Source organism: Xyrauchen texanus, chromosome 49 (genome assembly GCF_025860055.1).
Source record: "Xyrauchen texanus isolate HMW12.3.18 chromosome 49, RBS_HiC_50CHRs, whole genome shotgun sequence".
Lineage (NCBI taxonomy): Eukaryota > Metazoa > Chordata > Actinopteri > Cypriniformes > Catostomidae > Xyrauchen > Xyrauchen texanus.
Window position 1 is genome coordinate 3223732 of NC_068324.1, and position 12678 is coordinate 3236409.

The following is a 12678-nucleotide window of genomic DNA, read 5'->3' on the forward strand; positions in this document are numbered from 1 at the left end:
CAGTCCACTGTTGGCCATATTTGGAACGCTCCCGGGAGGTTATTTCCAGTCATGACTGTGCAGCTCCTATCTACTTGAATGGGGAAAGACCGACATTTCCAAAACGTTTGGTCAAGATTACGACGAAAAAACATAATTCAAATAAGCAATAAAATCTGAGAATACTGGTATCATAAATTATGCTTCTGTACCTCTATTACGCTAAAACGCGAATCTTTCCCTGCTTGTATAGCTAATGCGCATGCGCGTTAGCGAGTTGATTGACAGGCTGCATGTCTGTATTTTTTAGTACCTTTGGCCACAAAGTGTATTGTTATAAATAATATTATTCTTCTTATTATTATTCTTCTTATTATTATTATAATATGTGACGTCTTCTCGACTATATTTCATTCATTACGGTAAGCGTGTGCTCGCGCCGTTGCCATGGGAGACGCGGCAGCGCTCGTGCTCTGTAGCTTGTGCGATTACCTCAATCATAAATAGTCCGTTAAAATCACGGGAAATCGAGATGATTTTGTGATTTAGACTTCAGGGACAAACACGTTTCATTCTTATACGGGTAAGAAGCGTCAACAAAGATGCTGTATTAAGAAAGGCGTTTGATTAGCAGCTAGCTAGTTAGCTGGTTAAATCTCATGTAGCTCACAAAATATATGTCTTGAATTTTTTTTTTTTTAAATGAATTTCAGATTTAAAACTCTTTTCAAGTTTAAAACTGTTATGCTTTTCACATCTTATTGTAGACCTAGATAGAAAAAGTATTATCCAGCTGTCTTTATTCAAAGAATTATAGACGTTTTAACTTGCACAAGAACCAACAGTCACATTTAATTTAATTTTACTTGTTATGTTATGATCAGTCTATCCAAAGTCACTGCTTTGCTAATGTGTTCATAGATTGATGATATATATATATATATATATATATATATATATATATATATATATATATATATATATATATATATATATATAGATATGATAGATAGATAGAGTGAACATTCAATATTATGGATGGATGAAATAGATGGATGAGATGTTAGATGGATGGATGGATGGATGGATTGAGTGAACATTCAGTATTATTGATGGATGGATGGATGGATAGATAAATAAATGGATGGATGAGATAGATAAATGTATTGATTGATGGATGGATGGATGGATTAATGGATTGTGAACTTTCAAGATTATGGATTGATGGATGGAGTGAACATTCAATATTATGAATGGATGGATGTGATGGATGGATGGATGGATGAGATAGATAGATAGATGAATGGATAAAGTGAACATTCAATATTATAGATGGATGGATGGATGGAGAGATGAATGGACAGAGTGAACATACAATATTATAGATGGATGGATGGATAGATAAAGAGATGGATGTGTGGATGATGGATGGATAGAGTGAACATTCAATATTATAGATGGATGGATAAAGAGATGGATGTGTGGATGATGGATGAATGGATAAAGTGATGGATGGATTGATAGAGTGAAAATTCAATATTATAGATGGATGTAGGGCTGAAAGAATTAGTCAATGTTATTGACAACGTCAACAATAAAACATTTTAAGACAAAATGTTAATTGTTGAATAGTCGTCGATTATTGCCCTAGATGGATGGATAGACAGATGGATGGATGGATGAATAGATAGAGAAAAAGATGATGGATGGATGGATGGATGAGTGGATAGACAGGCAGACAATATACCAATTGATTTTAAACTGTCTTCCCTACAGGTGAAACATGGCTGAATATTTCAATATATGAAATGCTCTAATGAGGAATTCTGCCCTCTCAAAAGAACACTTCATATTCAAATGAAGATCTTCAGGTTTACTCATCTTTTTATCCCTGGATCAAACAGTCTATGCAAGGATTTTTGTGGAGTAAGAAATGAGACAGAATTTCCTTCCTGTTTTTTTCATATAATCACTACAATGTAATCTTGCTGTCCGATGTGACCTTGAAGTGTTTCATATGGAGGAGTGCTGTGGCACTGCTGTGTGCTAGTTTATTCTGGATTAACCCATCGAGAAGATCCAGTTCGCTGCAGAAATGCTCCAGACTAATAACTACTCGCTGGTGTTGCTGATCCAGATAGCACTGCTGACCTTTGACCTATTCGTCAACTCCTTCAGTGAACTCCTGAGGGCTGTCCCGGTCATCCAGCTGGTGCTGTTCATGTGAGTTTCAGTCTAATTGTTACAAGCAAATATGTCTATGAAATAATCAATACGTATGGATGGACATAATGTCTGATTATTAGGTCTACACACATTTTCTGCTATTTTTAAGAGTTTTCTGGATAAGCACGAGGAGACTCCCACACCATTGTTTGAATTTATTTTGTCAGCATCAGTCTATTATTGTGGTATAATATAGTTTAAAAAAAACACCCCTAAATGATTTTATACACAATGGTAATTAGGGATGCACCAATATAGCCTTTTTGGGCCAATATCGATTTGAACAAATATCTACAGGCCAACACTGAAAATATTTTGGATAAGTGGCGAAATCGATTCTTTGCGACACCTTATTTTGTCATCAGATCACTGTTCTGTCAGGAAATGTTTGTACATAAATGTGAGTCGTCAGTGTGTGTACACAACCACCCAACAATGTTAAAAGTCCACCCACTCCTCTATCTTATATTTCTATTAAACAAAACAGTTTGTCAAAATGAACGGTTTTCGTTTCTGCTCTAAAGTGACGTCACGTTAGCACAGGCCTCTCCCACGACTGGTGACGCACTCCACCCTATTATCATAGCTCCTCCCCTGAGTGATCTACACACAGTTCACTGGAGCAGATACAGTGAGAAGAATAATGTCTCTGCTTCGTAAGTGTCATAAGTGTTCTGTTGTGAATGATACTGAGGAAGTAATGAACAATGACATTAGGAAACCGAAAACAAAACATGGATTAAGAAACGTTTACACCGAACATGTTTTTGTGTCCGTCTCTGCACTTTTTTCCATTGTATTTCTATGTAAATTTGCATTAGACTGATGCTTTAACCGTTGCACCGTGTCCAACGTTTTTTTTCAGGGTCTAGTGTGGGAACACAGTGTTTTTTTAGATGTAGTGTCAGGTAAAAAGAAGAGAAGTGCTCTTAAAAGCACTTCTCGAGACTCCTGAATTCTGTTAAATGCTCTGCGTTGTCTCTAGCTTTTTTAGAGCAAGAGCGTGTTTGGCCTGAACAGGCCCTTGGGCCACATCCACACTAATACATTTTTGTTTGAATAAAACATTCCTTTTGCTACGTTTATGCATCTCATCCACACTGGAATGGCATTTTCTCCTCCGAAAATGGAGATTTTCAGAAATGCTCTCTAGTAGCTACCGCATTCTTTTAAAAACAATGATGTTTAGAAACAGAAAACATAACTGTATGGGCATTTACACACCGAACATAGTTGTGTGTCTGTCTCCGTCTACACTCTAAAATGTCCTGTTGGGTGGATGAAAATGCCATTCCAGTGTGGAAGAGATAGCATAGCGAAATGAATGTTTTTTCAAACGAAACCGTATTAGTGTGGACGTGGCCTTACGGATTAAGTACAATTCTAGATCGCACAATCAAACAAGAACAACAGGCAGAACAGTTTAGATCCACACTGATATGTTCTCATTTGAGCGCTGCTTTCCTCCACCAAAAAACGTAGCATTTTGAAAACGCTCCCCATTACCACATACTTTGCAAAACAATGACTTCCAAAACTGAAAACTATTAGTGTGGATGTATCCTTATAATATTGATCATCAAATTGGTTATATGCCTTGACATAAAAACAATTATTGGGTTTTGGATTCGAAATTCCAATATTGGTGTATCCCTAACTGAAGCATGGATGTCTTTGTAAACTGATTTTATATAGGTAGGAAAGCAAGACCGATTTCACAAGTGTCTTTTCTCTCTCTCTCTCTCTGCAGAATCCAGGATATTGGCATCCTGTTTAACGTGATCATCATTCTTCTCATGATGTTTAACACATACGTGTTCCAGGTGGGGCTGGTGTCCCTGTTACTGGAGCGATTCAGAGCACTGCTTGTACTGTCAGCACTTTACCTGACTCTTAGCATCTGCTTTCACTGCTGGGTCATGGTGTGTACACAAACACCCTCCACATTCTATGTTGTGAACTTACTAGTAGTCATACAGTACATGGAATCTGCACCTGCAGAACTCTACTAATTCTACTAATTCCCTGCCCATCACATGTTCGGTTTTTATTTTAATACTGACACTGAATTTGCTAATGCGTGCAGCTACAAATATAGTCCCAGCTGCGTTCAACACAGTTTACCATGTTTAAATCTATTCTGTAGAATTCTGCAAAGTTCCCTAAAAATTAGCGCAGAAAATTCTGATGGTTCCATCCAGGCCTTGGTATTAACTTTATTGAATACCATAGAACTAATGTACAACTTTGAAATTATTAATATAGAATCCAAAGCTGCTCTAAGCAAGTATGCATATACGCAGATGAGGTCCGGTTAAACATGCTTGGTGTATGTTCTTGCGTTACTGTGGCGGTAACAAACCTCAGTACTTAAGGGGTTGATAAGAGTGTCCTTCAAAAGTCTGTCATTAAACTGGATGTGTTATTGTTCAGGTAAGTTGCTATAAACATACTGACTTTACCAATTTTTCTCAGCATTATTCTCTTGAATCTGTTGCACACCATGACAGTAGTTGACTTGAAAGAGAAAACTCACCATAGAAGTGGAAAGTTCCCACTAATGTCTGCAATAGTGCCCCTTGTGGCAACGTCGAAATTCAACGCATGTTTGCTTTGTGTCTCGAATTGCGTTCGTGTGCTTGCGTAGAGTATTTTAAGTTCTAGAATAATAGAATAGAGTCATTTTTCTGTTCTGTTTTTTCTGTCAGAACCTGAGGTGGATGGAGTCCAATCGTTTCGTGTGGACGGATGGTTTGCAGGTTCTCTTTGTCTTCCAAAGACTGGGTAAGCCAGTGTGAGTTGTTAGCCAAACCTTGAATTGGATTTCACACAGAGGTCACGCTCAATCTCGTCAAGAACCTCTCAATCCCTTTCTGCATGTTAAGAGAAATAACCTCTCTTCTAACAAGAGAAAAAGTGTTATGGAACGTAACATTTATCCATCTTTTCTACTGGACATTTCTAATGTTTTGATGCTCGATCAATTGCAGCATACGTTTTTCAGATTGGAGCTCTAGTGTAAACATTGTTTGCTTTTTTTTAGGCAAAATATATAGATTTGTATACAATTATGGGCTATTCATTTCACTTTATTAATTAAATAATGCTGAGTCCGGTGTTGACGTTTGCGTGTATCCACAGCTGCTGTGTTGTACTACTACTTCTACAAACGCACAACCGAGTACCTGGGAGACCCCAGACTTTACGAAGATTCCCCATGGCTACGCGACGCTTTCGCTAGGGCGCGACAGTGAACTCGGAATGTGGGAAACTAAAGAAACTGAAGCCAAAATGGAGAAATCACTGTTGTTCATTAGAGATATTACTGCCGTCACGACAGTAAACTTCAAATGAATTACTTAGTCATGGAATTATGACCAGGAAATTCAAGAAATAAAATGGATGCTATGCGAAAAACAAAGACTCCTTAAAACAAACAAACAAAGGAAGGAGCCTCGGCGCTGAAGAACAAATGGAGATTTAATCCCATACCTAAGATCAACAAGAAATGAAGGCTACTGGAGAAAACTGAAAATCGAATGTCTATAAACCTAATCAAGCAGTAATGATACAGGTATTGTGTTTTTATAGCCGACACCATGTTTAAAGCTAGAAGTTATTTGTAACAAGTAGCGTACACTATAATGTCCTTTTTGTATATTTTGGGATTACGGGGGTTTGATTGTACCCAAGAGAGATTTCGTAAATTTCATTTTGCCTTTGGAGAAGTTGAGTTGGATTTGCTTTGAGCGATCATTGTACTCATGAGTTGTTTTTATCGTTTATTTGTTTTTAACACTTTGTAAATGTGTTCACAGAGGGTCACGTCCTCGTGTATCCTCGATAAATTATTCAAACTTTATGGAAGTCGGCAAAGCGTAAACAAAGTGCCTAATTGTAAAGTAATTATGGTAAACATTATGGAAAGCAAATGATCAGCAGTTTCACTAAAGTGCGTCAGTGCACATGAATGCTGTAATCATTTATTTTTACTCCTTGAAATACACATTCTTAATATCAGACATGGATTTTCAACCAGTAAAGACCATCATTCTGTAATTGCATTTTCTCAAGTAAGATTTCACAATCTTTCATGCACTCCTGTTGGAAAGACTATTATATATCTAACATTTCTTACTAGTTGAAATTCCAGTTTCACTGTAAAAATGTGAATTTTTGATATCTGTAATTTCGTTTTTAACTACAATCTCACAGTAGTTTGTAGTTACAGGTTATTTCAGGGTTTTAGCTCGGACACAGGCGGGGATCTCCACGATGACAGACTGTTCTATTCTGATCTCTCAGATTAAACTGGGATTGGGGTTTTACGCTCCCCAAACAGCCTGCAGGACACAAATAGCACACTCTAGTTTTCAATTACAGAGCCAACTAACCCTTGTATTGTGTGTGTGTAACTAGATGTTTTAGGAAAGGTCGGCCTATGTTTCCATTCTGTTAATAACAAAGCAATGAACTCAATAGACCAATTAATGCCTACAGTTATGCTGTCTTCAAGTCCTTATGAGCAGTTGCCATTTTAAAATTCCTAATATTAATAAGTGACTTTTTGATCGGTGCAACCAATGCAGAATTTTCTGCCAAGCATCACCATTTTCATCTACAATACATAAAATGCATACAAAATATAACGTAGTGTGAACATTCACAACAACTCTACAATCCTCAGAAAAGACAGCATTTGTGGCATAGTGTTGATTGTTGAAAATTTGCTTAATTTTCAATAATAATAATTAGTACATATGAACTCAACAATTCCAGAGAAAAAGAACAAATTATAATTCACAGGAGGAAAATGTATGCATTTAAGAATATAAGACAATTATAAAAACGCAGAACAGTTTTTGATTTTCTAACAAAACAGATTTTATTTGTGAAACATTAACCCACAATCCCGCCATTTTGCCAGTGCAAACTCCACCCCAGATTCCGGTGCTCGTCCCCGGCATGCTCGGATCAACCTGGAATGTTTAGCTGTACATGCCGCCTCCATTGCCACCACCTGACACACAAGATATCATCAATACTGGCTTCAAAAGACAAAGGTTTCATTTGCAGCCTACAGAATGCAGGCATTGTACATTTTCTGGGATAAGTTAAAACCAAAAGGACTTTCATCTCGAAGGAGTATAAATGCAATTCATCAAACTAGAAGACAGCAGAATTAGTTTCAGTGCCGATGCAGATATTGGCCCAGTTCACACTGTAAACACTCACTTTCAGACATAAATGCCGACCCATAATAAAAGGAACAGAACGCCAAAGCCCATGAAGAGTGACGCGACCAGAGAGATGAGCAGCTCTTTGTACACGTCTCGTGTGTACTTTGTGGCTGTGACTTCATATCTGAAAAATGGTTAAGGATGCATATCTAAACTGATTTTAAGGCACACATGTTCAACCATATAACCACAATGATGCCTAATGATATTAAACAATGTAATTATATGATTCTTCCAACAAACATACTGAGAAACTTCACTTTGAGAGACCCTGTTTACACCTGGTATGAACATCAGTCTCATTTGATCCAACGTGCACATGCAGTGATGCTTGTTGTCACGAAATCCAGTAGTTCCATTCTTAGGTGAAAACCAGGTGTAAATAGGGTCTTAGTTAACACAGGTTTAAGCTTTCTGTCAAACACATTTGAAGGATACACGAAGAACCAGGCTGTGAAGAACATGCCGATAGTCAGCAGCACTACAGTGAGATGAGGGAACACCACTGGGTTCACCAGGCTGGTGTATCTTGTCATAGCGTCCAACTCCTGCACAAAACACAAAGACAGAGAATACCATGAATTTACATGTCAACAAATGCCCAACATCACAAGTTGACACCACAAATGGAAATCAGTAGTAACACTAATAGTAGTTGACCGATATGGACATATGCCGATATTGATATACAGTTGAAGTCAGAAGTTTCAGAGTAACAGAGTCAGGTTTGTAGGACTCCTTGCCAAAACTTTGGAGGTATGCTTGGGGTCATTGTCCATTGGGAAGACCCATTTGCGACTGAGCTTTAACTTCCTGGCTGATGTCGCTTCAATATATCCACATCATTATCCTTCCTTATGATGTCATCTATTTTGTGAAGTGCACCAGTCCCTCCTGCAGCAAAGCACCCCCACAACATGATGCTGCCACCCCCATGCTTCACGTTTGGGATGGTGTTCTTCTGCTTACCGTGCGTTCGGACCAGAGGCGTCGAGAGCGTCAAATCGACCAGAAGTCATTCATTTTCTATGGCAGCCGGCGTCTCTCGGCGGCGAGTCAAGTTCAAGTGCAGCCAACATTATGGTAATGAGCTTCGCACATGCACAAAGTAGATGTCCTAAACAACTTGCCAAAACTATAGTTTGCTAATATTAAATATGTGGAATGGTTAAAAAATGTTTTTCAATGACTTCAACCCAAGTGTATGTAAACTTCTGACTTCAACTGTATAATGGCAGGGAGGCTGACATAATGCATGTTTAGTAACATACAATAATATAGACAACACTGTAAAACTAGATAGGTAAAGTTTGTAAAGACACATTTTGTCTAAATGTAATATCTGTACATCAGCTAATCATCTGCAGCGAAGAGCTAACGCTGTCAAAGTGCAGCTTTTATACAACGTACCAAAACACGGCCGGCAAAACCAAATACTAGACTTTACTTGAAAATGTAATTACTATTTCGACATGCAGAGATCTAATAAATATAATAAACCGATGTAAAAACAGGTGTAATTTACCATCTTGTGACAGGAATAGTGGAGAATCTGTCCGACCGGAAGAACAGCAGATACAGCCACGTAAGTACAGAATGACCGGAAAAGGAGGGACCGATGACAGGTGACAAAATAAAAGTTCTCACGCAAAAGTCCTCTTGACGTTTCAACTAACGGATGATAGACAGACAGACGGACAGACAGACAGATAGACGGACGGACAGACAGACCGATGGATGGATGTACGGACGGACGGACGGATAGATAGATAGATAGACAGACAGATAGATAGACGGATGGATGGATAGATAGTGAGATAGATTGGTAAATGGATATATATATATATATATAGATAGATGGATAGATAGATAGACAGACAGACAGATAGATGGATAGATAGACAGACAGACAGACAGATAGATGGATAGACAGATAGATAGACAGACAGACAGATAGATGGATAGATAGACAGACAGATAGATAGACAGATAGATGGATAGATAGACAGACAGATAGATAGACGGATGGATGGATAGATAGTGAGATAGATTGGTAAATGGATATATATATAGATAGATAGACAGACAGATAGATGGATAGATAGATAGACAGACAGATAGATGGATAGATAGACAGACAGACAAACAAATAGATAGATAGACAGACAGATAGATGGATAGACAGATAGATAGATAGACAGATAGATAGACAGACAGACAGATAGATGGATAGATAGATAGACAGACAGATAGATGGATAGACAGACAGATAGATAGACAGACAGATAGATGGATAGATAGATAGACAGACAGATAGATGGATAGACAGACAGATAGATAGACAGACAGACAGATAGATTGGTATATGGATAGATAGATAGGACGGATGGACAGACAGACAGATAGATATATAGATGGATGAATGGAAATGAATCATATATATTTATGTTATTTGTATTATCTTAATTTAACTATTATTAAATAATTTATAAGAATTATTACAATTACATAATATGATAGATAGGCAGACAGACAGACATCAGTTACAATAATTACATCAAATCAATTTCTTTTAGTATCCAGAAAAAAATATTTATTTAATTTATGCATCATACTTGCATGCATTCATATTATGGCATCAGTACACATACATGTGAAAAAGTGAGACAAATTATGCAGTTGAACTAAAAATGATTACGCAACAACATACAAAAGAGGCTTCCAGAAAGATTGTTCTGAAAGAGAAACACAAGAATGAATGAACAATTTACAAATGTTTAATATTTTAGTTCTCACTGGGCTTTAAGCCTTAAAGATCAACACGACAAGACCGACAACTGAGTTGCTGTTTTGTTTCCTTTGGTGGTTTTATCAGTTCAGGAAAACATCCAAAGATCAACAATAAATGTTTGTACCTCATTTAAAACATGTTGTAAATAAAACAAATGCAAGTTTCGTTTTTATGTGTTATGATTAATAATGCAAAAATAAATCATAAATATAGTAAAAACAAAATCATATGTCATTAAAACTAACCCTAATTTGCAAAAGAAGAGTGAAAAGAACAGAAATAGTTGTACAATATTGAGTTATAAGAAACAAACAATAAAAAAACAAACAAACTGCATTTTCACAAGAGCATGTTTTATATATTACAGATAGTTTTAGATGCCACAGAAAACATTAGAAAACTATTTACAGTGCATAGCGTGGAAGTGCTTCCTTGTGTTTTCCACAAGAGGGCTGCTTTTTTCAGGTGTGATATTGTTGTTTAAAGAAAAAATTAAAATAACAACCATATATTAGATTTCAGACAACCATAACCAATGGAGTTTGTTTTCATATTTTTTTTTTACACTGTTTAAAACTCATTATAAGTATCATCCATTAGTGGTATATTAGGAAAATTGTAATTTTAGTGCATAACATTTTCAAAACACCTGTTTCGGTTCATTATTTCACCGTGTATATATATGACATATTACCATAAACATAATCACATATTATCATATTATCCAGCCTCACCCAAACTCCACTATGTCTCACCATATTACTTAATCAAAGTATTCCATACACGTTTATGACATCATACTGTTATTTATACAAGAAAAAGAAACATGCTAAAAAGTGAGTCATAATAAGACCGTGGAATTTTACAAGGACAACATAATAAAGAAGGGAGAAATTTACAAAAAAAGATTAGAAATGAGCATGAAAATAGAGTTCAAATCTGAATATGTGTCTAACAAATTCTCTGAGAAACGACTGAGAGCGGTTTCCACCATATTTCACGTTAACATGCATGTTTACAGTCAGAGTTAAGAGTAATAATGCTCATGAAACTATACAAGATTATACTGCATATATATTGTTCTAAAGATATCTTTTGATGTATATATTGTATTCTATATTGGCCTACTAAGTGTGCAAAGTATCCTACAGTATCCCGAGGTTAAAACGACATTAAAAATGAGAGTAAGGAAAAGAATAACGTAACATTGTCGAAACTCAATGTGAAATGGTTCCCGACGTTTGTCCTCGTGTGTATATTTATTTTAAATGATGGTAACGATGATGCAGTGCTTTTGCCACAGTGCTTGACTTTAAAAGTGATATTGCCGTTTGTTCCAGTGTGAATTAATTCCAGTTTTTGCCGTTAGAGAAATCCAGAGGATCTAATCCAGTAGTTAATTCTATTTATGGTTTTACCCTTTTCTTGTTTAATGCTTGAGATGACCTGATATATTTCCTACAGTGGCTAACTTACCTATATATTGACTTTCTATATTGTTAATGAAACATCAGTATCTCTTAATAGTAGTTGCCAATTTGTCCCGTTTTGGCTCCAGTGGACACACGACTTTGGATAGACTCAGTAGAAATGACCAAACATGAGGTAAATATCCTGATTTCTGTCTCATTCATTAATAATAAGCCTGTTGGTGCAGTTAAAGCCATTTCCAGTGTACATATAATCAAAAGAGTGGGCGTGCTGATACAAAGACCTGAAAGAGTTGACCTAAAAGTACTGTAAGTTGCATCAAGTTAGCGTGAAAAATGTCCATGATAAACTCCACTTCACAAGCACACACTGGCACCTGTTTACATGATATCTAGACAAATCAAAAGCCATTTATCAAGTGTCTATGTGTGAATACAAGCTGTAATATCCCAGTGAAACAAGGCTTAGTGATCTTACAGTGGTGAAAACCAAAACGTATTTTTTTTAAATGCTCATTTTCCTCTCGTCTTGTACAAATATGCATTTTAAAGAGCAAACCCAGATAAGATGTCTTTATCGGTCCGCCCGGATAAACAGTTTTTGAATCTGGGCCGGGGGACAGGAGCGGACACTGGAGAATTCGATACTCTTTAGCATTTGCTTTGAATGTGGAAACTGTACTCGGAGAACTGGGGTGAAACGACATCCGATTCCTCACTGCTACATCCAGTTTCACTCTGTGAACGGAGAGGTTAAAGAGTTAAATCAACCACAATCATGGTTCATTTTTACACAGTTCTCTATTTTAGTCTTTTATTATTTATTTATTTTGTTCTCCCCAATTTGAAATGCCCCATTCCCAATGCGCTCTACGTCCTTGTGGTGGCGTAGTGACTCAATCCGGGTGGCGGAGGAGGAATCTCAGTTGCCTCCGCATCTGAGACCGTCAATCCGTGCATCTTATCACGTGACTTGTTGAGCGCGATACCGCGGAGACCTAGCGCGTGTGGA

The 12678-nt window shown here is 37.0% G+C and overlaps 3 protein-coding genes across 6 annotated transcripts in view; 1 reads left to right on the top strand and 2 right to left on the bottom strand.

Moving 5' to 3' along the window:
- Positions 1 to 426: 426 nt before the first annotated feature.
- LOC127640580 (transmembrane protein 138) lies at positions 427 to 6925 on the top strand. The gene is made up of 5 exons (XM_052123215.1): positions 427 to 562; positions 1756 to 2202; positions 3956 to 4127; positions 4914 to 4989; positions 5347 to 6925. The coding sequence occupies exons 2-5, from the start codon at positions 2075 to 2077 to the stop codon at positions 5457 to 5459; spliced, it is 489 nt and encodes a 162-aa protein (XP_051979175.1). The 5' UTR covers positions 427 to 562; positions 1756 to 2074; the 3' UTR covers positions 5460 to 6925.
- A 137-nt stretch (positions 6926 to 7062) lies between these two features.
- On the bottom strand, positions 7063 to 9056 carry LOC127640581 (transmembrane protein 258-like). The gene is made up of 4 exons (XM_052123216.1): positions 8971 to 9056; positions 7884 to 7993; positions 7441 to 7569; positions 7063 to 7225 (listed from the first exon to the last, which is right to left on the bottom strand). Exons 1-3 carry the CDS (start codon positions 8971 to 8973, stop codon positions 7443 to 7445), a joined length of 240 nt encoding a protein of 79 aa, XP_051979176.1. The 5' UTR covers positions 8974 to 9056; the 3' UTR covers positions 7063 to 7225; positions 7441 to 7442.
- Positions 9057 to 10028: 972 nt separating this feature from the next.
- Positions 10029 to 12678, bottom strand: part of LOC127640521 (myelin regulatory factor-like) — a 43002-nt gene continuing 40352 nt past the window's right edge. For all 4 annotated transcript variants that reach the window (XM_052123131.1, XM_052123133.1, XM_052123132.1 and 1 more), the window contains one exon: positions 10029 to 12404. In XM_052123131.1, the coding sequence (XP_051979091.1) occupies positions 12318 to 12404 (87 nt within the window). In that variant the 3' untranslated portion in view covers positions 10029 to 12317. The remainder of the gene's footprint in view (positions 12405 to 12678) is intronic.

Coding starts and splice junctions, on each gene's coding strand:
- LOC127640580 (XM_052123215.1), top strand. CDS start 2,075: ATGCTCCAGACTAATAACTACTCGCTGGTGTTGCTGATCCAGATAGCA. Junction 2,203..3,955: donor ATCCAGCTGGTGCTGTTCAT/GTGAGTTTCAGT, acceptor CTCTCTCTGCAG/AATCCAGGATATTGGCATCC. Junction 4,128..4,913: donor GCTTTCACTGCTGGGTCATG/GTGTGTACACAA, acceptor TTTTTCTGTCAG/AACCTGAGGTGGATGGAGTC.
- LOC127640581 (XM_052123216.1), bottom strand. Junction 7,570..7,883: donor TTCACAGCCTGGTTCTTCGT/GTATCCTTCAAA, acceptor ACCATTTTTCAG/ATATGAAGTCACAGCCACAA.